At 50.9% G+C, this 27,825-nt stretch overlaps 1 protein-coding gene across 3 annotated transcripts; it reads left to right on the top strand.

Moving 5' to 3' along the window:
- Positions 1–155: 155 nt before the first annotated feature.
- NLGN3 (neuroligin 3) lies at positions 156–25,570 on the top strand. Of its 3 annotated transcripts, XM_004621533.2 has the most exons (8): positions 156–312; positions 2,882–3,543; positions 4,179–4,238; positions 8,808–8,867; positions 10,528–10,677; positions 18,519–18,704; positions 21,980–22,769; positions 23,559–25,570. In XM_004621533.2, the coding sequence occupies exons 2-8, from the start codon at positions 3,087–3,089 to the stop codon at positions 24,400–24,402; spliced, it is 2,547 nt and encodes an 848-aa protein (XP_004621590.1). In that variant the 5' UTR covers positions 156–312; positions 2,882–3,086; the 3' UTR covers positions 24,403–25,570. The 3 variants fall into 3 exon arrangements, with proteins under 3 accessions (XP_004621590.1, XP_004621591.1, XP_004621592.1); XM_004621534.2 differs by lacking the exon at positions 4,179–4,238; XM_004621535.2 differs by lacking the exons at positions 4,179–4,238; positions 8,808–8,867.
- Positions 25,571–27,825: the final 2,255 nt, after the last annotated feature.

The following is a 27,825-nucleotide window of genomic DNA, read 5'->3' as shown; positions in this document are numbered from 1 at the left end:
AGAGAGAGAGAGAGAGAGAGAGAAAGGGAGAGAGAGAGAGAAAGGGAGAGAGAGCGTGAGCAGAATGCTTGAGCAAGGGAGGAATTGGGCCATGCCCCAGGACTTGAGCCATCTATGGCACAAAAGGAGTTAATGGCAGGGACCGCGCCCCCCCGTGTCCGGGCACGCGCAGCGCGCCCCCTCGGTGCGCGGGCACAGCAGCCAGGCTGCCGGAGAGCAGATCTCGGGGATTTGGGTGCGGAGCCCTTGGCCTGGAGGCGATATGGGTGGTCCGCGGCCCGGTTCAGTCGCTCGCAACAGCCCGGGGAACAGGTGAGGCCGCCTGCCCCGGTCTCTCATTCGCCTGCTGCCCATCCCTTGCCCCATTCCCTATCCCCTCGCAATCCTGGGCTCCTCCACTCCCCAGTTAGTGCTCCCCATCCTTCTCTACCGAATGTGCTCTGCTGGTAGGTACCCCAGACCCCCTCCCAATCTTCCCCTGCTTTGCTTCTGTCCTCCACTCTTCCTTGAATCCTGCATCCCTATCATCTTCCCGTCTGTCCGTCTGGCTGCATGCTCATCAAATATCCCTACTGAGGGAGCCCCCAACCTCATTCTGGTATAGCACACTGCCAGCAGGGGTGGGGGACCCCCGCAGTGCAGCCCCGTCCCTCTTCTATAGAGCATCTCATAGCCAAGCTCCCTCCCCCACTCCCTGCAGCCCCCCTCCCCCAGGCCTTTATCCTATCCTCCCCCATTCCAATGCAGCTCTGTCCCCCAATACCGGTCTGAACCCGCGCAGCCCCACTACGGCAATTCTCCATCCTAGTCTATTCCTGCACAATGTCCCTTGCCCAATACTGCTCCAGCCCCTAGAGCCCCCCCCCCTCCCCAGATGCCATTGCAATCCCTGGCAATGCTGCCTCCCTTGTCTTCTCCCAAATTGCAAGTTGGACCAGGATGGAGATCTTGGCCTTGGGGGACTCACAGTGGGTCCTAGGGTACAGAGGGCATTTGGGGGTCGGTTGGTTTGTCTGAGTGTTCACAGGGGAGGGGCTTCAGGGAATTGACTCCAAGGGGACCGGCCTTTGGCAAGGAAGGGTTACTGTGGAGAGAGGCATCCTGAAGGTGTTAATGGAATTTGTGGGGAGGGGCAGCACCGAGGGGGTTAATGGTGGTGTTGGGGGGGGGGTGTTGCTGGCGGGGAAGCCGTGTGAATGAGCAGTCTGTGCCCTAGAGTTGCTATGGAGACGGTGAATGGGGGGATTGTGTGAACTCAGCTGCGGACTATCCCCCCCATACACAGACACACAGACACAGACACAGACACACACACACACACACACACACACACACTCTCATTTTCTCTGCCCCCCCAACTCTCTCACTCTCACTCTTTATCTCTCCCTCCCTTCTCTCCCTTCTGCCCCACCTCCCTACTCCTACCCCTTCCTTCCCCTAACCTCTCAACCAGGGTGCTTTCTGGGCAACGTCTGGAGTCTAAACCCCCGTACTTTGCTCCCCATTTCCTCTGAGCACCTACCCCTTTAGTTGCTTTCCCAACCCCTCTTTCTTGTTCTTCTCTCCTTCTCTGTCTCTGTCTTTGTCTCTGTCTTTGTCTCTGTCTCTGTCTGTCTGTCTGTCTGTCTCTCTCTCACACACACACACACACACATTCTCATTCCCCTCTCGTGGTGGCTGATTGTCAATTGTCGGGGCTGGGGCGTTCCCAATCTCCCTCCCCCACCTCTTCAGCCAGTTCTTAAAGGAGCAATCTTGCAGTCTTGGAAGGCGGAAGAAATGGGGGGACCCCAAATTGTGTGCATGTGTGTCCAGACGGAAGTGTCTATATGTGCCTGTACAGCTGTATTTGCTGTGTAACTGTGTCTTGAATGTGTTTCTCTGTCGATTTCTGACCCCACCTATGTGTCACCGGTATGCTGCGTATGTCTCTGGCTATTTACCTATGCACTGTGTGTGCTTATATTTCAGTAAGATTCTGTGTTTTCGTGAGGCACTTTGTCTCCGAAGGTGGGGCTAGATGAGGGGATCTCCGCGGGTCTGAGATGTCTGTCTCTGTGCGTGAGCATCACAGTGTCTGTGATACTGCCGTGGTTTCTCTTACTCCTTGAAGTCTTTGTGAGTTTTTTCTATGAGTTGCTGAGTGTGTGTGTGTGTGTGTGTGTTTCCTCCCTTTCCCAACCCCACTCCATTGTCTGGTTCACACAGGCTGAGCATGGACAATGCATAGGGTGCTCAGCAGAGAGGTTTCCGCCTCACTTCGGGGCACTCTGTGTGGAATATATGAGTGCCCATGGATGGACCAGGACTTGACAATTGAGATACAGTGAGGGTCTCAGAGGGGCCTGGCAGGGACTGGGGACCCCGGGAGCATCTGTTCTGAGTCCTGCCCTTCCTGAATTCTCACTGTGGGATCCTTTGCCTATAGACTGCTTTCCCTTCGAGACTCCCTCGATAAGGAGACTCTATCACACCCCAGTGTGGGAATATCTGTATTGGGGTAACTGGATCCTGGCGACTCAAGGGCTCCAAGTGCACACAGCAAACCCAGGGACCTGGGTTCCATTTCCAGTAATCACCCCCTACCCCCGCCTCCCTCTGGCCACCGTAGCTCCCAATGACACCGAAGAGCTCCAAGGGCTGAGGAGTTGAAACTGGGGACTGACCACTTGCACTGGCACTCCTGTCATTCTGTGTCTCATCTCCGTGGCTTGTCTACCCCCAGCCAGGCCCGTAGCATGTTTCTGATTGGGAAGCACCTCCATGGGTCCCCGGACTCCCCGACACGTGAGGCTTCTCCTAATGAAGGAGAAGAGCACACGTCCCCCAGAGCCCTAGGGACCAAGCAGCTCGGATGACACGCACTTCCCTTTTTCCACAGGCCTGTCTGGCCCTGAGGGGGTCCCCTTTCTGAAGCTGTGGTGCTTGGACGACCTGCTCTCTGATCGCGGCATTGCTGGGCATGTGTATGTGTCCTTCGAGGGCTCGGTGTTGAGGTTCCAGTCAGTGTGGCCATGAAGGGGCTGCCTGTTAGGCTGATGCTGTGACCCAGGAATCTGCCTTCTTGCCACTCCCCTGCCCAGAACATGTGGCTGCAGCTGGGCCCACCCTCACTGTCCCTGAGCCCCAAGCCCACAGTTGGCTGGAGCCTGTACCTCGCGCTGTGGTTCTTCAGCTTGGTGCTGAGGGCTAGCACCCAGGCCCCAGCACCCACAGTCAATACTCACTTTGGGAAGCTAAGGGGTGCCCGGGTACCACTGCCCAGTGAGATGCTGGGGCCTGTGGACCAGTACCTGGGAGTGCCCTACGCCGCTCCCCCAATTGGCGAGAAACGTTTCTTGCCCCCCGAACCACCCCCCTCCTGGTCGGGCATCCGGAACGCCACCCACTTCCCCCCAGTGTGCCCCCAGAACATTCACACAGCTGTGCCCGAAGTCATGCTGCCCGTCTGGTTCACTGCCAACTTGGACATCGTCGCCACATACATCCAGGAGCCCAACGAAGACTGCCTCTACCTGAATGTTTATGTGCCCACAGAGGATGGTGAGTGCTGTGGCCAGGCACTGTGTCCTCCCCGCCTCCCCTCCACCCCGTTGTGTTTGTGGCTGGCATGTGGTTGTGTGCCCTGCAGCATGCCTCTGTCTGTCTGTGAAGATGCTTCTAATCATCACTCTGCTTGGACCCCCCTCCTCCTCTCCGTCCTTCCCTCCCCCGCATTGTCTGAGCTCCCACGTGTGAGTGACACTGGTACCAGGAGGGGCCTGGCCAGTCCTCCGAGCTTTGACAGGTCTAGGGCTGGAGTGCTGAATGGGGGTGCCCCGGGGAGTACGGGTCACGGCTGGAAGAAGCCTGCGGGAGGATGCCAGCTCCGCCAGGCCCCCATGTTGCCATTCCACCTGCTTTGAGAGGTGGTATGTGTGTGGCCAAGGGTGCTGGGGTGGGGCGGTGGGGCTCGGGGGCCAGCCCGGTGGGCATGACTTAGGTGCCTCCTCTTTCATTAGCTGATACCTCCTCCCACAGGGGTGACACTAAGGTAAGTGACAGAAACAAGGAGATGGTGGGACAGGCTCTCTGCCATGTGCCACCTGCAGAGCAGCTCTCGGGGCCTGGGCGGGTGGGGGTGCATGCCCCTGGGCAGAGGCCTCCTGTTATTTTTTAGTTTTTTATTCATTTTACAGTAAAGCGGATTTCCAAGGAATGCGCCCGAAAGCCCAACAAGAAAATTTGTAGGAAAGGAGGTAGGTAGCGAGCCGGCGGGGAGGGACAGAGAGAGAGAGGGAGGGCTGCCTGCCCACCTGCCCTTGCCCCTGAGAACCCAGCCTTCCTTCAAGCAGCCCGGGCTCAGGGGGAGGTCGGTGAGCAGCTGTGAGCTCCACCACATCCAAGGGCCCTGGCTTCTCTTCAGGGAGGATTCGGTGGCTCAGGAAGGGTCAGAGCAGAAGCAGCAGGCCTGTTTCTTCCAGTCTCGCCAGTCCCCAATTCCACCCGCAAGCGTGTGCCAAACACAGAGCCAGTGCTTCTCTCAGAGACGCTGAAACCAGGCAACCAAGATGGCACGGGAAGTTCTGCCCTTTCTTTTCCTGGTGGCGAAGCTACCAGCTCCCCCTTCCTGCTTTTCCGGGTTGAGACTCCCAGTCACCTCTCCAGCCCTAAGACTGAAGCCCAACTTGTATACAGTCATCGCTCTCTCCCTGGCCCACCGCTGTGGGCCAGTGCAAAGCTGAGTGACCCAGGCTAGTCTAGTGGCCCTCCTTGGGCATCTCTGGATGGGTGAACTGTGGACTCTAAGCAAGAACATGCTCCTGGATTTTAAATCCTCCCCCCTTGGCTGGGAAGAATTTGTACTCCCGTAGAAGAAATCTTCCTGTTCAAATACTACTTGATGTTTTCTGAAAAGCGCCTTTATGCTTACCCTCAAAAGATCTTCTCCACACCTCTAGAGGGACGCTTAGAAGGCAGGAATGTCAGCGCCCTAATTTTATGGGTGAGGAAATGGGCCCAGGAGAGTGATTTACTGTGCGCTAAGACCCCATTGCCGCTCCGTGGGAGAGCTGGGGCCAAAGCCTGGCTCTCTTGACCCTCAGAGCAATGTTCTTTCCACTGCAGCAGGAGGCAACTCCCATTTATCCATTCTCACCTCCCTAACTCTGAAAAAAAAAAGGTGAACTCTGAGTGGGTTGGTAACAACCTAAGGAACAGGCTCTGATCCCTGTGATCCCTGCCACACTTCAGCAAGCTTAGCATGGGTTTTCTTCTGCGATCTTAGGCAAGGTTCCCCAGAATGCAGAACGGGGTGGTCAGAATTCCTACTGCGAAGTTCACAGCTAAGTAAGAATGACAGGCAAAGTGCTGTGCCTCCCTCCATTTCCACGCCTCCCCCTGCCACAAATGTGCACATAAGGGTTTTGGGGGGACCTGGTTAATTTGGGGGGTGGGTCATCTCCAGAAGTGCACAGGGCTTACTCCTGGTGGTGCTAAGGGAATCGTATGTGATGGGACCCTGGTTGGCTACACGCAAAGCAAGCATCTTCCCCGCTATACGGTATCTCCTGGTTCCAATTCTGAGGGTTTGGGATGCGCACTGAAGCTCTGGGTAAGCCTGCTGCCCCAGCGACAGAGTCCCACCACCTTCCCACACACAGCCCCAGACCCTTCATACTGTAGGTGATGACTTTTTTCCCCACAAACGAACAAGTGTCATGGTGCTGCAGAAAGGATATAGGTCTGGGGCCAGAGTAATAGTATAGCAGGCAGGACACTTACCTTTCACACAGCCAACCCAGATTCAATCCTTGGCACCCCATATGGTCCTCTGAGCCTGCCAGGAGTGATCCCTGAGGGCAAAGCCAGGAGTAAGCCTTAAGTACTAGGTGCGGCAAAAAAAGGGCACAGGTCTAAGAAACACACAGCTTGCCCAAATCACAACTTTTGCTGCTGAATCATGCAAAGACTTTTTCCCTGAAGAATATCGATTTTCCCATCTAAAGGGGGTAGGGCCCATTGCAACAGCTGAGCCATGTACATCAGTTCCTTTGTATGATCTACTTGAGGAGGTTGGAGGGTGATCAGAGAGGAAACAACATTAGGAGGTTTTATCTCTCCAGCACCCAGAAAAGCTTGGGAGAGCTCAATGTAGCCCAAAGAGTTTGAACAGAGCTAACTGGCAACTCCACTTGGTACAAACATTTAACTAGTGCAGTTGTGGGTTATGGGCAAGTCCTATGTTAGATACTGCTGGGACGTGAGGGAGAGGACCGATTTAGAAATGACTAAAGGCCCGAAGGCTCCTCTGAAGAAATTCCTAGCTTAATGCTGAAACTCAGCTAGTTTCCCTAAGCTGCACAGGTCAAGCCAGGGAGCAGGTTTCAGACTGTGTGCCAAGGGCTTTTGATCATTTTGCACGTCAGGTCCGTTCCCTACCCAGGGTCTGTCAGCCATAGCAAACAGAAATCCTGTCTCTTGGGCGAGACGCATCCCCACTAGTTGTACAGGTGTCTCGCCATTTCACATCAATGTTTCCTCTCTCAGGCCAGGGTACTGTGCACATAAACCCGTTTGCTAGTAAACGAGGCAGGGAATCCCAGTGAGGAAGAATAGAGAGAAAGCTACATCTCCTATTTTATCCTGTGGGGGGTCAGCTGACACCCAACTCGGCCTGCTGCCTGGACGGGGGGTAGTTGGGGTTTGTGTCCCTGGTACCCGGCTCTGCTCCAGGAGGCCATCCAATGATCCATACATGCTGGAGCACAGAGGGAAGGCAAGGCAGATCCCGGGATCCTGAAGCTGCAATGTTAATGTCTAAGGGAGGTTGGGGGAGTTGGCCAAGAAGCAAGGCCTAAGATAAAGGACTTAGGAAAGCATCTGTAATGGGGGAGCCAGAGACCGCACAGGACCACATCCAGTCGGGTGAGGCACAAGAACAGTCTGGGAGAGGCCCACAGGAAGGGAAGGAACTCCCGGGGAAAGACATCTCATCTCCCCACCAGCACCCTAATCATGTTGGAAAGAATTCAGGTTTAGGCATGAATGATTCCTCTCCGTTTGAGGGGCTTTCCACCATGTGGTGGCTGATGCCCCATGTCCTGCCGGGTTGATGAGGGCCGTATGGGCTGTGGGTATGAAAATCGTAGGTGCCTCAGGGAGCCGGAGATGCTTTCTGTCCTCCCTCCTCCCCAGGCTGGGCTCTCGCTTGAGTTGAAAAGCCATTTTGTAATATGAGAGCGGTCCCTGTTTTGATTAATAGCTGTAAGGGAATTCAGTCACCAGAGCCCAGAACAGCTGAGAAAGAGGGCTATTTGCTATCTCCAGGCTAAGAGTAGCTGGTGTCACAGACAAGAGGGTGGGCTAAGCCCCGAGGTGGCTGTAGAGTGACCTCTGCTTCCCTGATCAGCATCTAGACAGTAGCAGATGTCCCTTTTCCATCAACATTCTCAAGAGGTCCTTCGGGGCTGGAGCGATAGCACAGCGGGTAGGGTGTTTGCCTTGCACGCGGCTGACCCGAGTTCGATTCCCAGCATCCCATATGGTCCCCTGAGCACAGCCAGGGGTAATTCCTGAGTGCAGAGCCAGGAGTGACCCCTGAGCATCGCTGGGTGTGACCCAAAAAGAAAAAAAAGGAGGTCCTTCGCAGCTCCTTAGAACAGGAAGGAGACGTCCAGTAACTGGGAAGTTGTCAGCTTACCCCAGATCCTAAATGTCGCTTTTCTCTCTAGTCTCTTCTCTTCTCTCCTGCCCTCCAAACTCCGTGTCTTTTCTCATTTACTTTTCCCCATACCCCCCCACAATCCTAGAAATGTGACATGGTGCAGTGGAAAGACCATGGGCTTTGGAGTCAAGCAGATATCACCTCTAGCACTTCCTAGCTGTGTGATCTTGAGCAAGTCACTTTACCTCTCTGAACCTCAGTTTCCTCATCAGCGAAGCAACAATAAAGACAGTATCTACCTCATTGGGGTATAAGGATCGAACAATGTAGCAGGTGTAGAGTGCCTGGCATTAGAGATTCAGTACTTAGTATGAATTATTACCTCTCTCTTTCTCCCTCTCTGCCTCCCTCTCTCCCTATCTTCCTGTCTCTCCTTTCCCCCTTCCTTCTTTCCCTCCCTCCCTCTCTGGCTCTCTCTATGTCTCAGAGCAAAGCTTGTGATTATCAGGCTTGCTTCTTGTGGGCACGAACCCCATTTGCTATTAACCAGAGCAGGAGGTCCCGAGGGAAACTAGAGGGAAAGCTTCATCTTTCATATTCTGTGGGAATCAGGGTCAGCTGAGGCCCAGCTTGAGTCTGCTCACTGGACCCATGTAAAAGTCAAGGCTGGGGTTCCAGGTACCCATTTGGTTTTGCCTCAGTAGCTCGCATCCATACCTGCTCATGCTAGAAAGGCCGCCTCTCACTCTCAGTACCTGCCCTGTTCTCTAGTGCAATCTACATGTGGACACACTCGCAGCCCCTTTTACCTGGGGGGAAGCCTCTTTCCTTGAGGGGGTCTCTGGCTCTGTGCCTTGGCCCACCTGCCGCTACCTTCCTCCTATCTGGGAGCGGAGTGGGTTCAGATGGGCTGCTGGGTCCAGGGAGGTGGGCCAGGGAGGTGCAGGGAGGCCAGCACTAGCAAGGGCCTGCCACACCATCATCCTGGAGGTCTGGGCCTCAGCCCACCCATTCCCTCAGTTCTCGCCATCCCTCCTGCCTGTCCTGGGCCCAGGCCCAGAGCTGGCTTGCTGGGCCACACTGCAGTCATGCTGTTTTTGAATTCTCTCTCTGTTTTGTTCTCTGTTCTGTGCTGTTGTGTCTCCCCGTGTCTGGTCCCCAGGATCCGGCGCTAAGAAACAGGGCGAGGACTTAGCGGATAATGACGGGGATGAAGATGAAGGTATTTGGGGGCTGCAGGGCGCGGCAGCTGGTGCATGGCACAGAGCCCCTCCCCTTCTTGATGGGGAGAAGCCCCGTCTGTCTGTCTGTCCGTCTGTTGGTGTGTTTTTGTTCCTGTACAAGGCCGTTGGGCCGTGAATCCATCTTTGGCCGACTCGGCGACAGGGAGTGCCGAAGTGATGGACACGGCTGGTGGGAGCAGGGGACACAGGCAGAGACATGGGGCAGGCATCCTCCACGCCCAGGCCCCCAGCCCCCCTCTCAGCCCTCCAGTAGAAGTGGGCAATGCGAGAGAAATCTTCCTCCCCCCCATCTTCTGTGGTTCATGGGCACCTACCTCTACGAGCAGGAGGGAGAGTGGTGAGAACAACTCGGCCTACGGGAGGGGGAGAGGCACAAAAGAAACTGTCGACAAGGAGACACCTGTTCTTCAAGGGAAGACTGGCTCCCGGAGTGGAGCCCAGTGGGATATCGAGGAATGAGGTCGACCACCAAAGGGGTTGTGGCAGTACGGTCGCCTAGACCCTCTGCAAGTTTCTCCTCATACGAAAGAGATGGCCTCGGGATGCATTAGGACCCAGACTGGTCCAGAGACACTGGGCTGAAGTGCCCGTGGAGGCCAGGACACGCAGCTCAGACAGTAGAAGCGTTAGATCTTGGGGTGAGGGTTGAAACTGTCTTCCTTCCTTCTTGGGATAGTCTCCAGGCCCAGGCCTGGAGGGGCCAGTTGGCTCCCAGGGGCCCACTGGTGGCTGCTAGGGCTGTGCTGGTGTGGCAGAGTGTTGGTCCAACTCCCGGACCAAGAAGCTGCAGGTAGAGTTGAGCAGGTCAGGTGCCTGCTGGGGACTGCTGGCCCTGCGTGCTAACTGAGCCCCACCAGATATTTGAAGGTCCCTCCCCGAATGGCCTCTGGAGGGTCTTCTTCCTCTTACAACTGACTGGAGACAGGCTCTCCTTAGTCTTGCGTTGCCCCGCCCCCATCCTCAGTATTCCCGGTAAAGCCTGCCAAACGCCCAGGGAGAATCGGGTAAATGAGCACATGGCTTAGAACCCTTGTCAATAAGGTCCCCCCCCACCCCATCTCTGCCATTCATTGCCCTTTCCCCACATCCTTCCCTGTTGTCTCCCTGTGCCACACCTTTTTTACTCCCCCTCTTGTCTCTGTCTGCACTGGGGGGGGCAGCTGTTGCCAATGGCCATATTTTCATGTAACTGGTTCAGTCTTGGGGGTTTCAGGGCTTCCCAACCCCCTACTTTTGAAAGCCATGTCAGGTCCCAGGACTCCTGGGTGCCCAGGGCAGGGACTCAGTCCATACTGTCAGAGGAACAGCTCTTTCGTTTCTTCCCAACCGTGTACGCAACCCCCATCCTCCAGTTCCCAGGCCCCTGCCATGGTCGATTTAGGCCTCGTTGTGTTAGGCAGACCTGGCTTGCCCCTGAGGCTACCTGGAACCAGAGCCTTTCCAAACATTCCCGAGTCTAGAGGTCTCTGGCCAGTGCTTGAGCCCAGGCTGAGCAGCCCCATGAGTCCTGCCCTCAGAGTTAGTGGTGTCCTGGCACCTGGGATAGCTTTGCTGCCCGCACTCCCACCCCCAGGGCTGGTGGGGGTTGGGGAGGAAGGGCCTCCTACCCAGCCTATGTCTTACCCCTTCTCCTTGCAGACATCCGGGACAGTGGTGCTAAGCCCGTCATGGTCTACATCCATGGAGGCTCTTACATGGAAGGGACAGGCAACATGATTGATGGCAGCGTCCTGGCCAGTTATGGTAACGTCATCGTCATCACCCTCAACTACCGGGTTGGAGTGCTAGGTATGATTCCTCATTAGATGCCTAGAAAAAAAAAAGCTGAGATTGTCACTGAGAGAGGAAAGAGTGACAGGGGCTTCAAAACACAGCATTGTTTCTCTAGCTACTGCTAACCATCATGGACAAGATGTTATCTCATGACCCTTTCCCAAGTGTGGGGAGCTTCTCTGTGCTCCCAGGCCATTTTCTGGTATCTTCCCTTGTCATTGAAATTTCAAGTAAATCTTCACACGTTCTCTTAGGTTTCAAGCTAGGTTTCTGATACCAAACTTCAGTTTGGCTCAGTTTTGTAAAGCTCATTTTTCTAGTGTTGTGTGCTTATCCCTAAACAACCCCCTGCTAACGCCCACACATACACAGTCCTTCTAGCAAATCACATACCCATATACCCACATACCTTCACAAGTTCACACGCCCACACTCTCCCACATCTACTTCTATGCATGTAATTATTCTGCACTTACCCCTAATAAACACACATATTTCGACCTATATAGACCCCCACGTTCGCATCAATAGGCTCACACTCTTCATTGTTCTTTACATACCCCACATATATAGTCCCCTTCCACATCCACAGATCCATGTACCTCTGTACACACCACAGACATGCCCCACTTCTATTGATTAGTCTTGCCTTCTGCGTTTATAGACCCACACCCAAATCCCCATAAATCTCTCCTTCTGTATCTCTATATACTATTTCCATGTCTCATTCCATAAACAGTAAACATAATCACACTCACACCTTTCTCTGCCCCTATCCACACGCTCTACGCATCTCAACATCCACATGTGAACCCCACACATCTACAACCTGAATGTATATATAAGTACCTCCCACACGTGCATACATATACCATATCTCCCTAAACATCTCATTTTTGCAGTCCCATGTACATAGTCTCTCAGATCAACACAAACCATTATTCTCCTCACTACACATTTCTACACTAGCCTGTACTTCCACATGTCCCCGTTCCACACTTACAAAACATCTACACAATGCCCTTGTATCCATTTCCATGCCTATATATACCCTCTGTACCATACTTCTATATTCATTCCACATATGCATATTCAAGTGGATGGTGCATATATACCCACGCACACATATATACACACAAAGGCATACTCTTTTCCCACACTCTGTGGATACATTCAATTCACACATACGTACATGTACCCCCACCCACAACTATATCTACACCCATACCTGCCATCTCTAACAGACACATACCACCCTCTTACCTTCACACCCTACACTTTTGAAGCCCCCATATATATGTATATATATGTACATACATATATATACATATATATATATGTGCACACACATGTACATGCCGTCACTCTCTGCATAAAATTCCCATATACCCACCCCCACAGACTGGTTTATTTCCCCAAGGACAACTCAGAAACACCCACTCACTCATCCCCACACAAGTTCTGTCATCTGTACTCTCATTTCAGTGATTTAGGCTATCCCTCTACCCTGTACTCTCTTGGTGCTTGAGAATGCCTCTCTGCAGCCAAGGTCTGGAGGTAAATGAGTGCCTTGTACACTGCCTTGTTCAGTGCCTTGACTGAATATATCAGAACTTTCTCCCTTTCATATGCTCACCCAAGACTCACAGGGCATGTGTAGCCCCGTATTCCTAAGAGGGCCTGAAACCAACCACGTGGCTTGAAGGTTTGTGTCCTCAGAGTTCAGGTGGGGAATCTAGACTTTTCTGAGCTCTAGAGGATTGGGTGCAAAATCAGTGGTTAGGCAAGCCTCACTCCATGGCCAGTTGGCTATCACTATCTTACCTGAGTTTTCCTTAGAATATATAGTTCTAGTATGGCGTCTTGCATCTGGGTGTGGAGATGAGTGCAGAAAGCCCCTCTCCTTTTCACTAGTTCTTCTTTATTACTGTGTGGATTGGTAAGACTCCTCTTTTGGCTACAGGCAGGACAAATGATATTCCCTAAGAAAAGTGAAAGCCTATGATCCATTCAGTGGCACCTGGATAGGCAGGAGGGAGTAGCTCCACAGTCTCTCCACAGTGTCATGGGCTCTGGTTTCATGCTGCTGCCATGGCTCTTCTCTCTTTCTGAGTCATCCCAGACAGCATAGCAAGGCTCTTGTAAGTGGTTCCATCCTGCTGAGAATGGAAATCGGAATATCAGCCAGTGAAAACAGTGCTGTGAAGGTAGCTGTGAACCCACACATGAGGGCTGCAGAACTCCTGAAGAATAGTATATACACAGACATAATTACATCAGAAATACAGGTGCATACACTGTAATTAAAGGCCAGATGTCATTTCACCATTTGCAGTTCCAAGGCTTGATAGAAGAGATTCAATCAGCTACTTTAAAATACTATAAACACAGAGGCGGAGAGAGAGTTGAGTGCAGGGCTTGCACGTAGGAGGCCCAGGTTCCATCTCTGGCATCCTGAGCACTGCCAGCAGTGACTCCCAAGCACAGAATCAGTCCCTGATCATTGCTGGGAGTAGCTTCAAAACCCCAAAAGTTAAAATTAAAAATAAAACTTTTAAAGTATAAATACAGGGGCCAGTAAGATAGTACAGTGGGCAAGGAGTTTGCCTTGCATGTGGTTGACCCAGGCTCGATCCCTGGCATCACATATTTTCCCCTGAGCACGACCAGGAGTGATTCCTTAGTACAGAACCAGTAGTAAATCCTGAGCACCATTGGATGGGCCAACATATAAATATGATAAAAAATAAAGCTCCATTCTGTAAAGTTATTAGAAAGCACAGAAATTAAATACTAAGACTGTGTTTAAGTTCCCTATTATTAGATCAGGCTTGGGTGAAGAAAAAGAGAGAATGGAGGAGAGGATGGGGAGAGAAAGGAGAAAAGAAAGAAGAAAAGGCAAGGAAAAGTGGACAAAAGTGATAGAGGGCACAAAAGAGAATGAGCCACTTGTAGGATTGAAAGTGTCGATTGGCACACAGGGTCCTTATTTCTTTCTATTTTGCTAATTACTCCACAAAACGTCAACTGCTCTAGTATAATGATTCCTTATCAAGGCCAAACAGATAGTACAGTGGGTAAGGTGTTCGCCGTGCACATGGACAACCTGGGTTCAATCCTGGCATCCCATACATATAATCAACTGAGCCCACTAGGAGTGATCCCTGAGTACAGAGCTCTGAACATTGAAGGGTGTGGTCCCAAAACAAACGGGGCTGGGAGGGGAACCCAAAACAAAACAAAAGATTCTGTAGCAGGGTTTGAGTATGTGGCTCAGTGGTAAATACCTGCCTGCCTTGCATATGTGAAGCCCTGAGTTTGATCCCTGAGCACCCCTGTGCCAAGAGTAGCCCTCCAGCATATAACCTAATCCCTGCAAAAAGAACCTCCACTTTAATGACTTGAGAGATAGTTAAAGGGCAGGAGGTCCAAGTTTGATCCTAAAGCATTGTCAGGAGCAACCCCCAGTGCTTAATATCATTTAGATAACCACCATAGTCCATATTGAGAGGGGTATAAATAATATTGGGGTGAAGAGATTTAAGCAGTTAATGATCAAAGTATATTATCCCAACTTTAGTAGTCGCAAACTGAAACTTGGTCAGAAGTTCTCTGAAAACTCCTGCTGCAGAACACAAACAGAACTATTAAGCCACTGACTGTTTTTTGGGTACATCCAGAATGGGTTTATTTTTTGGTACCAGATATAGAACTTCGGTTTGTCCCTGATGTCTGTGGATTTTGCTATGTAGCTGAAGCTTTGCTTGTTTGTTCTTTCCCAAAGCCACCCAGAACAAGGGATCAGTTTGGAGCCCCAATTAAATGTATTCACTGACCTACTGTCCTACCAGCTTCTCTGGAGTACTGAGCACAGTAGAATCTTCACTTTAAAAGTATTTCTGGGGGCCAACCAGGATGACAACACACCAAGTAGGGCATTTGCCTTTCACAAAGCTGACCCAGGTTCAATCCCCGGCATTCCATATGGTCCTCCGAGCACCACTGGGAGTAATTGCTGAGTACAGTAATCTCTGAACATCACTAGGTGTGGCCCAAAAAGCGAAAAATAAGATTTCTCTAGGCATCTTGGAAATTTCAAGCATTTGGAGATGGTCACAAGCTAGTCTATGGATATACCCTCCAGAGTGAGGGACTGTTACGTAGGAAACCCTCATTGGGCTTGAGAGACACAAAAGAAGAGGACTCCAAAAAGCCTCAGATGTGGATGTCCCTGGGCTGAGGAATTAGGGGCTTACTAAGTTTTACTCTGGATCCCAGAATTTTTCTATTTGACTTTTGTTTGGGAGCCTCACCCAACAGTGCTCAGAGCTTAATCCTGGCTCTGTGCTAAGGGGTCGCTCCTACTGGAGCTCAGGGGACTATGTGGGAGCCAGGTATCAAACCTGAGTTGGCAGCATACAAGACAAGTGCCTTAATTGCTGCACTATCTCTCTGTCCCATGTTCCAGAATTTGATCTCACATTAATTTTTATAAACTTTTTTATTGAAACACTGTGATATATACCCTTACAAAGCCGTTCATGATTGGATTTCAGTCATACAGTATTTCAACACTCATCCCTCTACCAGTGTACATTTCCCAGCACCAGTATCCCCAGGTTCCCTCCCATCACCCACGCCCCCCACCCCCACCTGCCTCTATGGCAGGTGCTTTTCTTCTCTGTCTCTGTCTCTCTCCTCTCTCTTTCCCTCTCTCTCCTTTTGGGCATTGTGCTTTGCAATATTGATACTGAAAGGTTATCAAGATTATCCCTTTACCTACTTTAAAGAAAATATTAGAGAATCACTGTGATGTACAGTTACAAACTTACGAACTTTCGTGTTTGAATTTCAGTCATACAGTGATCATTTACCCATCCCTCCACCAGTGCCCATTCACCTTCACCAATGATCCCAGTATCCCTCTCACTACCCCCACCCCATCCCCCCCCACCCTGCCTCTGCGGCAGGGCATTCCCTTTTGTTCTCTCTCCTTTTGGGTGTTGTAGTTTGCAATAGAAGTATTGAGTGGAGAACATGAAGGCCACCCTTTACCTACTTTTAAATGTGAGATCTTTAATCTCACATTCTTGCTCAGGCATCCTTCAAGACTTGGATGTTACAAATATATGGTTTTGGTATGATGTACCAGATCCCCCTTCATATATTTTGTTGATAAGCTTTTATTTTGCTTTTATTTTTGAATCACATCCAGTAATGCAGGGTCACTCCTAGCTCTGATCTCAGGGATCTCTCCTGGGAGACTCAGCTGACCATACGGGATGCGGCGGATCAAACCCGGGTTGGCTTCTTGCAAGGCAAGCGCCCTATCTGCTAGACTATCACTCTTGACCTGTTTATAAGCTTTTTGTTTGTTTATTTTGGATTCTGGCTTGGGGAACACTCCTGATTCTGTGCTCAAGGATCACTCTCAGTGGGGCTCAGGGGACCATCTGTAATACCAGGGATCAAGCCCAGGTATCCTGCAAGGCACTTGCCTTATCATTGAGCCATTACCAGACCCATGCAAGAATCTTGAAGTCAGGGTAGTTGCAAGGTTTCATTCATATGCTTTAGTGTCCCTTATCACCTGGTTCACAGGATCCAAAGGAGCAGAAAGCAATAGGCAAATCCTGCATCCAAGCCCTTTAAATATTTGTTCCTAAAGCAGGAAAATCAGTACCTGGTAGAGAAATTTGCTGCCACCAGACACAGGTTCTTCCTGCTGATCAGAACAGACATATTTTACACATTTCACTGAACTAACTATACCTTGGCAAAGGCTGACTGCAAGCCTGCTATTGCCCAAATAAGAGAAAAGGACAGACAATGTGGGGGAAGAAAAGAGGAGGGAGCAAGGAAAGACAGGCTAGAAGAAGCAGTTATGATTTTTTTGCCGGAGAGTCTCAAGGCTTGGATGGCTGAATTGGATCTTGGTCAGGGTACTTTCTCAGATGCACAGGAGCAGCTTTGGTTTGTGAATGGACCAGTAAAAGTAACTGGTTGCCATGTCTAGGGGAGCAGGGGCTCCTCCTTGCATCCTCATTCAGGCTTTTTATAATTCTTTCTCACTTACTGATTGGGAACCTGGAACTAAAGAGGGCTTGTGACAAGGTCCTGAGAGGAATAACTAAGTACATACTATAATTAATTGTACCAAAGGTAAATTAATAGCACATCAGAAGAGAGTGAAGTTCGTTCTTTTGCGGAAGCTAGAATCAGAAGGACTCAAGAAAGGCAGGGATACAGTCTTGTGCCCGCTGAAGTCTATTTGAATTCAGTTCCTGCTGGTGAACTGCCAGGGCTGCCAGCGAGCGCGCTGTGGGCTGAGCGAATATCTTCAAACATGGCCTCCCACAAGGTTCATTCCAGGTGCTACGAATGAGCTGGTAGCTGTGGTATTTAAAAATGCCGATGCCCAGTGGGAGTTTTCAATGTGGAGAAGCACTACAACTCCCCACCTGGAAAGAACCTCTCCTAAAGTCTATGGCAGGAGGAGAGAGCCTTCCAAGAAGCCTAAGGCTTAGGGAAGAGAGATTAAATGAGGCAGCAGGATCGGTCTAAAATGGAAGCAGGGTTGGGGGAATATAGGACATCTCTGTGGGATAGTCAGCAGGTGGGCGGGAAGGTAGTCTCCATGGCAACAAGTCTCCACAGCAGCAAATCCCAGCAGGTGGGTGGGAAGGTAGTCTCCATGGTGACATGTATCCTCAGCAGCAAATCCCAGTGGGTGGGCGGGAAAACCTGTTTCTGTGGTAACGCACTGCACTGACTTCCTCATTTCTCCACCGAAGGAAAAGAGATGGTCTAACCCAATGATGGTCTAGCCCAGTGAGGGCCTAACCCAACTTCAGCGGGCATAAGAGTCACCTGGAGAGTTTAAGCATGCTAGTTGCTGGCCCCCATTCCAGAGTTTTGGTTTCATTAGGTCTTTGAGGAAAAGAAATGAAGACCTAGCCTAAGAATGAGGAGAAAGGGCCATCCTGAGGGTTTAGGAAAAATTTTAAAACTAGACTAACTTTCATAGGAAGGGCAAGGAGAGTTTAGTAAGCGTTTCTTCTTGGAACCGTTACTTTCTTCTGAGCAAGAGGGAAAGGAAAGAGCAGCAATGACTGATTTGTAACATGCTAAGCAGTTTGGATATGGCCGGTACATTTTATCCTGGTTACAGTCCATTGAAATATTTTTAGCCTCATTTTGCTGAAGAGAAAACTATAGCCCAGAGAACAGAATAAGAAAACTTGTCCAAGGCCACATGACCACTAAGTGGGAGTACCAGATCTCAAACCAAGGACTGACTCCAGCATCCAAGTACCTTCCACTCAGTCAGGCCAGGGCCTAGGGTCAAGTACACTCAGGCCCATAGTGCGGAGTCACAGTCACTCACTGTGGCTATCGTTTATGTTTCCCAGCTAGAGGCACACACACTTGATTTTCTCATGGTTCTTGGGCCACACTTGGTCATGCTCAGGGCTTACTCCTGGCTCTGCACTCAGGAGTCATTCCTGGCGGTACTCAAGGAACCATATAGGATGCCAGGGATTGAATGCAGGTGGGCCGCAAGCAAGGGAAGTGCCCTGCCTGCTGCACTATGTCTCTGGCCCCAGAGGCATCCACTTCAGAGGGTCTACAGAACCATCCTTCCAAGCTGGAGAATGGGGGGAAGGAGCAGATCTTTCCTCTACAGGTGGTGCTGGGTCTTGCCCAAAGAAGCAATGGTGTATGTTGGCTAGGTGGAAAGAGTTATCCTTTCTGCTTGTCCTATAGCCTCAGGCCCCTGATTCTCGTCAGCCATCTTCCCTCAAATCCTCCATACCCTCTAATTTCACTGTCCTGCTGCCCTTTGTTAAATCCAGGTTTCCTGAGCACCGGCGATCAGGCCGCCAAAGGCAATTATGGGCTCCTTGACCAAATCCAGGCCCTCCGCTGGGTGAGCGAAAACATTGCCTTTTTTGGTGGTGATCCCCACCGTATCACCGTCTTTGGCTCGGGCATTGGCGCATCCTGTGTCAGCCTCCTCACACTGTCACATCATTCTGAGGGTAAGTAGCTCCTGGGGCAAGACCTGACCTGGCAACGTGCTACATGGCAACCCTGAACCGTAGACCTTCCAAGTTCCATAGGCCCCTCACCCTAGGAGCACCCTGGGGAAATCAGCCAGTCCTTTTTAACCCTTCAATGTGATAGAGGGCACAAGAGAATCCCGTTTTCATCCGAAGCCAGTCCAATTGTCCTTGTGGTGCAGGAGTCTTATTTGGACGCCTGGGAGGAGAAAGCCTCTCTCTGAAGGGATGATAATTATTTGGGGGCAGAAGAAATATTCCATCTTGGGCAGGACCTGTGACTTCAGGGAAGAGAGCTCAGGCGGAAATTAGTTTTATAATCATGTCAGAAACACTCATTCTCTGCTGTTCTCTCTGAAGAGCAAGTCCATACAAGAAAGGAACTAACTGTCCTTGAAGGGAGCAGATGGGCCTTGGAGTGAGGCATGCTACGCTGCAGAGTGGGATTTTTAGAGGTGTAGTGATCTAGGATTGGACTCCATATCTCTTCTGGGACTCCACATTCCACCAAAAGTCGAGCTCATTTTTATCCTCAAAGAAAGCCTGTTGTTGGGGCTAGAGCCATAGCACAGAGGGGAGGGCATTTGCCTTGCACGCAGCCGACCCGGGTTCGATTCCCAGCATCCCTTATGGTCCCCGAGCACTGCCAGCAGTAATTCCTGAGTGCATGAGCCAGGAGTAACCCCTGTGCATCACTGGGTGTGACCAAAAAAAAAAAAAAAAGAAAACCTGTTGTCTTGCAGTGAGTCTCTCTGTCAGGGAGTTTTCCAAGAGGCCAAAGAGGTTCTGCTCATGCCATAGGAAATGTTTTCTCCTCCTCTGAAACATGGGGCACATTCCCTGGGAAGCAAAGGTGAGCTTCTCACAAAGGAGAGATCTTTCTGGGCAATGTGCCCTTCTCTCAAGAAAGGAAGTTCATGAGAGAAGACAATATACTGTTTTTCCTTTGGGGTCCACACCTGGTTGTCCTCAGGGGCTACTCCTGGCTTTGTGCTTGGGAGAATCTTTCCTGGCATTGTTTGTAGGACTGTGTGCGGCACTGGGGATCGAATGACCACCTCCATGTCCTCCACCCTGTTGAGTTATCTCTGTGGCCCAAGAGGAAATTCTTTTCTTTTTTTTTTTTGATATTTTGCTTTTTGGGTCACACCCGGCAATGCACAGGGGTTACTCCTGGCTCTGTACTCATGAATCACCCCTGGCAGTGCTCAGGGGACCCTAGGGGATGCTGGGAATCGAACCCTGGTCGGCTGAGTGCAAGGCAAACGCCCTACCCGCTGTGCTATTGCTCCAACCCAGAGGAGATTATTTTCATGAAATTTTTTTATAGATGGTGTTGATTTACCCCCCAGAACTCAAGATTCTCACAGAGACTTTTCATCTTTGTCTTTGGATTTGGTTTCTAGTTTTGGGGCCACCCCCAATGGGACACAGGAGCTGCATTTGGCTTTATACTCTAGGGTCATTTACGGGGAAAGGGGGGGCCTTAGGGAACCATGCTGTGCTGGAGATGAGACCAACAACTCTAATATTCAAACCATGTAACATGTTCCATGTTCCCAGTCAATTGAGCTATCTTTCCGGCCCTCCATTTCTTCTTTTTTTAATTTAATCACCATGAGATACAATTACAAAGCTCTCATGTTTGAGTTTCAGTCATACAATGATTGAACACCCATCCCTCCACCAGTGTACATTTTCCATCACCAATGTCCCCAGTATCCCTCCACCCCATCCCTTTCTTCTCGAAGAAAGATTGTCTCGGCACAAAGGATGTGGCCCAGGAGTAATGCACGTGCCTCATATGTGTAAGATTCTGTATTCAATCCCTGCCAGCACAAAGAAAAAGGCCTGGGGAGGCAGAGAGATTGTATAGCAGATAGGGCACTTGCCTTGCATTCAGGCAACCTGGGTTCAATCCCCAGTACCCCATATGATCCCCCAATCCCTGCCAGGAGAAATCCCCAAGTGCAGTCAGAAGACCTGACCACTGTCAGGTATGGCCCCAAACAAAAAATAGCCTGTGTTTTTCAGAGAAGGAAGAAAAAGGGAGAGAGGAAAGGAGGGAGAGAGGGAGGGAAAAGGAGGGATAAAAAGAGAGAAATTAGTTTTCTGGCCTAGAAATTCTATCTTTGTCCCTCCAAGGACTATCCTGGTAAGGGAATACCCCATCTTAGAATGTGATTCTCTCAGTGAAGCAATGGGGATAATAGTCTCTTCCCACAAAGAAGGGTGGAGTAATACGGTGTGAAGGTGTCTCTCTCTTAATGGAGGAATGAGGACTTCCTCTATGTGAAGACACTTTCCCTGGAAGGAGAAGACCATTTTTGAGGCTGTACTCTACCTCACAGGAATCCTGGGTCCTGGGTCCCAAGCTACTTTAAACATCTATTATTTCTGTAATCACCACATGTAGAATAATCATCTTTTGAAAAGGGAAATTCTCTCTTAAGAAGTAATTTCTATTTTCCTTCCTACCCATGCAAATTGCCTATCTCTGAGAGGAATAAAATTGAGTGTCTGATGGGTAGATGCTGGGGGGAGGAGAAAATGATAATCTCCCCACCACCATCTAGGATGGGGACAAGAATCTTCGAGTCTTTTGACCTGGATTCCCTCTGTAAAGGGAAAATCTGGATATTAGCCATCAGTGAGTTCTGGGAAAAGTCTTTGTGAAGGCTACAGAGTAGGTATCCTCAGTCCCTAAATCTTTCAGACCCCAAGCCTTTTGCCCTTGGGAATCTTTCCCCAAACTCCCAGAATGTGAAACTGTCTCATGCTTGCATTTCTCATCTCTCATGAAAAAGACCCCTTTGTGGTAGAAGTGCCAGCTCCCTGGTGGTGCGCTGGCACAGAGCTGGGCCCAGCTGGGCAGGAAGCAAGGGGGGAAGACAAGGAGAGATAAAGAGAGAGAGCATAAGGAAGCTGGTGTCTGGGACCCAAGGGGTTAATTCTCCCTGGCATTTCCTTAACTCCCAAGTTACCAACCATTGCCCCAGGACAAAGAAGGCCAGAAGCAGGCAGAGAACCCTTCAGGGAAGGCATGAGGAAGGCCCCAGAGCCCTCCTTTGATCCTCGCCACCACCCTAGCCTAATGGATTGTCCCTCTTTCCCAGTCGGTTCTACCCGGAAAGCCACCTCAGTAACAAAGAAACAGGGAGGAGTTTGATTTGTCCCTCAGACACAGGCCAGGAAGGCCCAGCCCTGGACTGTGTATGACACAGGCCTGACCTAGAACTGCCTGTCTTTCACAGGGCTTTTCCAGAGGGCCATTATCCAAAGTGGCTCTGCTCTGTCCAGCTGGGCTGTAAACTACCAACCCGTGAAGTATACGAGCCTGCTGGCAGACAAGGTGGGCTGTAATGTGCTAGACACAGTGGACATGGTGGACTGTCTTCGGCAAAAGAGTGCCAAGGAACTGGTGGAGCAAGACATCCAGCCGGCCCGCTACCATGTGGCCTTTGGCCCTGTGATTGATGGTGACGTGATTCCTGATGATCCTGAGATCCTCATGGAACAGGGGGAGTTCCTGAACTATGATATCATGCTAGGTGTCAACCAGGGCGAGGGCCTCAAGTTTGTGGAAGGGGTGGTGGACCCTGAAGATGGGGTCTCTGGCACGGACTTTGACTACTCAGTCTCCAACTTTGTGGACAATCTCTACGGCTATCCTGAGGGCAAGGATACCCTGCGGGAAACCATCAAGTTCATGTACACAGACTGGGCAGACCGTGACAACCCTGAGACCCGGCGTAAGACGTTGGTGGCCCTCTTCACTGACCATCAGTGGGTGGAACCCTCAGTGGTGACAGCAGATCTGCATGCCCGCTACGGCTCACCTACCTACTTCTATGCCTTCTATCATCACTGCCAGAGCCTCATGAAGCCAGCATGGTCAGATGCAGCTCATGGGGATGAAGTACCCTATGTTTTTGGTGTCCCTATGGTAGGACCCACTGACCTCTTCCCCTGCAATTTCTCCAAGAATGATGTCATGCTCAGTGCTGTCGTCATGACTTACTGGACCAACTTTGCCAAGACTGGGTAAGGAAAACTCGGGGGATTCTTCTTTTTTGGGGAACTCCCAGCTCTCCCCCTCCCCACAATCTGTTATGTAAGCCTATCCAATGATCCCTCCTCCTAAGCTATTCGCCAAATCTAGCTCCCTTACCGGCTGCCTTCTATTCCCTGCTTTTAAGTCATTTCTACCATTCCTTCCCTCAAAAAATGTTGAAGCACTGAAATCAGTTCATGATTGGATTGAGTGTGTGTTACATTCGTAGCACAATTATGTGCTTCAAGGTTCAAGGGCCAGAGGCTGCATAGATGGGAATAAAGTGCATTTAGAAAGAGCCTTTAAAGGGCTCTTGGCAAAATTGGGCAGCTGAAAAGATTGGTGACTGCTCGGTAATATGGGAGCAAAAAATATGTCTATGGCTAGAGAGAGTTCGGGGGTAAAGGCACTTGCCTTCTATTCATGTCAACCCTGATTTGATCTCCAGCACCGCATGTTGTCTCCAGAGCACCACACCACCAGGAGTGACCCCTGAGCACAGAGCCAGGAGTGAACAGTGAGCACCACTGGGTATAGGTCAGACACCCCCCAAAAAAGATTTCTAGCATGGGTGAGTGCACAGTCTAGATGGTTTCCCTGACACTGTGGGACATAGAAAGAAGTTCAAAGCCTGGGGCAGAAGAGCAGTATGGACACGAGCAAGGACCCTGAAAAATATTGAAATGGGAAGAGGTTTTGTTTTTTGGTACTGGGGAAGAGGTTTGGGATGGGTGTGAGAGGCAGAATGCTTAACTCCGGATTTTCATGTGCTATTTCAGAGACCCCAACAAGCCAGTGCCCCAGGACACCAAGTTCATTCACACCAAAGCCAACCGCTTTGAGGAAGTGGCCTGGTCCAAGTACAATCCCCGAGATCAGCTCTACCTTCACATTGGGCTGAAGCCAAGGGTCCGAGATCATTACCGGGCCACCAAGGTGGCCTTCTGGAAACACCTGGTGCCCCACCTCTACAACCTGCATGACATGTTCCACTACACATCCACTACCACCAAAGTGCCGCCCCCAGACACCACCCACAGCTCGCACATCACCCGCAGGCCCAACGGCAAAACCTGGAGCACCAAGCGGCCCGCCATCTCTCCCGCCTACAGCAATGAGAATGCACAGGGGGCCTGGAACGGGGAGCAAGATGCGGGGCCCCTCCTGGTGGAGAACCCCCGCGACTACTCCACTGAATTAAGTGTCACCATCGCTGTGGGGGCCTCACTCCTGTTCCTCAATGTTCTGGCCTTTGCCGCCCTCTACTATAGGAAAGACAAACGGCGGCAGGAGCCCCTGCGGCAGCCTAGCCCTCAAAGGGGAGCTGGGGCCCCTGAGTTGGGACCTGCTCCCGAGGAGGAGCTGGCAGCATTACAGCTAGGCCCCACCCACCATGAGTGCGATGCTGGTCCCCCCCACGACACACTTCGCCTCACTGCCCTGCCCGACTACACACTGACCCTGCGGCGTTCCCCCGATGACATCCCACTCATGACCCCCAACACCATCACTATGATCCCCAACTCCCTGGTAGGGCTGCAGACATTGCACCCCTATAATACCTTTGCCGCGGGATTCAACAGTACTGGGCTACCCCACTCACACTCCACCACCCGGGTATAGCTCCAGTCCAGAGCACGGCCTCTCTCCCAGATCTCTCCCTCCTAGATCCATGAACACACACACACGCGCGCGCGCACACACACACACACACACACGCACACATACACATGCACACACGCACACACACACACACGGACACGCACACGTATACGTGTACACACACAACAACAACAACACTTGACAGCAAACACCTACACAGACATCAACAGATGTGGACATGCGCCCGCATGTACAAAAACACCAACATGGAAGTAGACCTAACTAAGCCCTCCCAACCGGGACACAAATGAGTCCTTGGGAAACCTAGGACCCACGCAACAGCAGCCCCATGAAACAGCAGCTGAAGCAAGCTCCCCAAGCTGACTACAGACACTCCGGGGGGCCTAAAAGCACCACCTGGACACCCCCTTGGTGCTCACCTTCTGCTCTCTTGGAACTACATCATCTACCAACTGCAGACTTGGGTACTTTCAAGAGCAGAGTAGCTCTTTCCTCCCCAGACTTGGGCATTTTTCCTGGGTCTTGTTTTGGGTGATTTTCAAACACGTTTGGAACAAAATCTCCTCGACCTGCAAGTGCTTAGAGGCTTCAGAAGGAAAGGTTTCTGGCCCAGGTTCCTCTGGCCTGGGAAGCCCCCAAGTGCTCACACGATTCAGCCAAGGAACCGGATCCTGAGAAAGAAAGCCATTCGAGCCACCAGAGGGTGGAAGGAGGAAGGGGATCCCACTGGATGGGGTTGGAGGGCTCTCAAGCCGGGCCTGTGCCCCCTGAAGGACTGCAGAGAGAAGGCACAGGGCGTCCCTGCGGGCCCCTTCGCCAGAAGCCGAGTAGTCCTGGCTAAACCAGGGAGCCTGAGATTTGGTGATCCAGGTTCCGTGGAGGCCATGTTCTTACCGGGGCCCCTGGGTAGGATCTGGGTTTTGCCTCTGTCCTTGGGGATAACACTATCAGAAATTCGCCTCCCCCCCGACCCCCCCCCCGTTTTTCTTTACAGAGTCTCTTTTGTGTCTGTCATTTCTCTTTCCAAAAGGCGGTGTTTTTTGTTGTTGGCTTTTTTTTAAAGAAAAGTTCTTAAAACACTAACGGAAACCCATGGAGTTTGTCCTTTGTAAAAATTTTAAACACAGTGTCTTGATATAAAAATAAAAAATCCAGTTAGCACTCCCAACCTGCCTCCCTTGCACAGGCCTCGGCCCGACAGGCTGCCCAGCGGGGTCCTCGGCAGAGGGCGGGCGGGCGGGGGGGGGGCTCGGAACCCCGCCTCTCGCTGTCTCTCCCCACCCCCACCCTGCCCCCTAACGGTCTCGCAGCCCTGTGGACCTCACGAACGGGCAAAACAAAACTTCCGTTACTGCCGCCAGTGCGCAGCCGCCGCCCCCATCCCCCACCGTCGCTGCCGCCGCCTCTGCTGCCCTCCCGCCCGCTGCTGCCACCTCCCGCCGCCGCCAGCATTATCTCACCATCCTGCCCTCCACCAGGACCCCGGGGGCGGGGGGGCGGGGAAGGGGGGCTGGGAGGAGTTGTGACCTCTAACATGCTGAAATTCTTTGTCGCGTCAGAAACCAGTGCGGCTTCAGATGTGTGGACTCTGGCCTTGACAGAGTCGGGGGCCCTCGCCTTCCCCAGAGATATTTGCTTCCTGTTGTGTGACTTCGAATGGGAGAAGGAACTGGGCGCAGAGAGCAGTGAGCTCTTCAGGATTGTGAGCAGTGACTCACTCCCTAACCATCCCAGGGCCGGATTCAGTGCAGTTCTGGGTGAGCAGTGTGGGCTTTCATTGTGTTCTCAGTGACTGGAAGTACTGGAACAGGAGTGTGACAGTTGGGTATCTTTGCTGACACCTCAAAAATTGGGAGTAGTATTCTCCAAAGTGATCCTGAGAGGGGCTGGGGCGATAGTCCAGCCAGTAAGGCATTTGCCGTCTATCTGGGCAATCTGGGTTCGAACCCCAGCGTCCAATATGGTCCCCTGGGTACTACCAGGAGTGATTCCTGAGTGCAGAAGTCAGGACTAACCCCTGAGTGTGGCCAGTGCGTCCCAAATAACAAAACAAAGAGCAACAAAACGAAGAACAAAGGGATCCGGAGAAGATGAGGGAGATGAACTAATGCAACAAGAAGGTATTCACAGGGGAAAACACATGGTGGTTCGAAGCCCCAAACTCAGAACGAACATATCAACTTATTACCTGAGCACAAGAGAGATGGGAAAGGTCAGAGAGATTGTAAGCAAGTAAGCTGCTTGCTTTGCGTGCTGTCAACATGATCCCTGGCATAGTATGGTCCCCTGAGCCCCGCCAGAAGTGATCACTGAGTACAATCAGGAGAAAGCCCTGAATAAGGTCAGGTTTGGCCCAAAGACTAAGACGGGGAGAGAAAGAGAGCAATGATGGACTTGACAAAAGGGCAAGACACCCATGAAAGGGTGTCAGGGTCAGCTACAAACGGAGTGAATCCCTAGTGTACAATTATTTTTCTTTTAATTTTTGTTTTTGCTTTTGGTTTTGGTTTTTGGGATACACCACTGTTGCTCAGAGGTTACTCCTGGCTCTGCACGCAGGAATTACTCCTGGTGTTGCTGGTGGACATTATGGGGTACCAAGGATTAAACCCAGGTTGGTCCAGTGCAAGACAAGCACCCTCCCCACTGTACCATCTCCTGGCCCCAAGAATTGGTTTACATACCACTCTGCCCTCCTGCCTTTTTCCTTCCTATTTTCTAAAGCTAACGTTTCTAGCATATAACAAAAATATAGTCTGAAGATGCAGGGAAAATGAGTCTGCATTTTAGAATTTAAAATGACCTCAAAATCAGCTAGTGCAATGGGCAAATGGACCAAGTAAGCCCATTACAGTTAATGTTCAAAACAAATCTAGAAAACTGGGATGTGCCCCACTATAGAGCACTCGCCTGGTATGTGGGAATCTCACCCAAATTCAATTCCCAACATTGCAAAAAAAGAGATAAAAATTGTGTAAAACAATCTAGCATTGCAGTCCATTTGTACAAACCCCTGAGCACCTGAGCACTGCTGAGTGAGCCCCCAACCCCCAAAAAAAGACAAAAAAACAATAAACTGGGCTTTTTAACTTTAAAAGGGAATTTGTTGATGAGGAAACAGTAAGTGTGGAGCGACTATGTAACATATACACTATTACCATCTACAACATTTTAACTTCTAAGGACAGGACAGGCGAGTTACTGTCTGTTTCTTCTGAGATGGATAGAGGAGAAAGGGACATGAAGTTAGATACAGTGGAAACTATAGATAGGTGATTACTATGGTGCCCAAGAAGTTCTCATTAATAGTTGTCAAATGGGACAAATGAAAATAAGGAAAATACTGAGGTTTTTCATCTTTGAGGGGTATTGGTCATCATAACTGATGATTCCCAGGTCTCAATCCTGGCTCTGTGCTCAGGG

The sequence above is a fragment of the Sorex araneus genome, chromosome X, assembly GCF_027595985.1.
Source record: "Sorex araneus isolate mSorAra2 chromosome X, mSorAra2.pri, whole genome shotgun sequence".
In the NCBI taxonomy this organism is placed as follows: Eukaryota; Metazoa; Chordata; class Mammalia; order Eulipotyphla; family Soricidae; genus Sorex; species Sorex araneus.
This window is presented reverse-complemented; position numbering and strand designations above follow the sequence as displayed.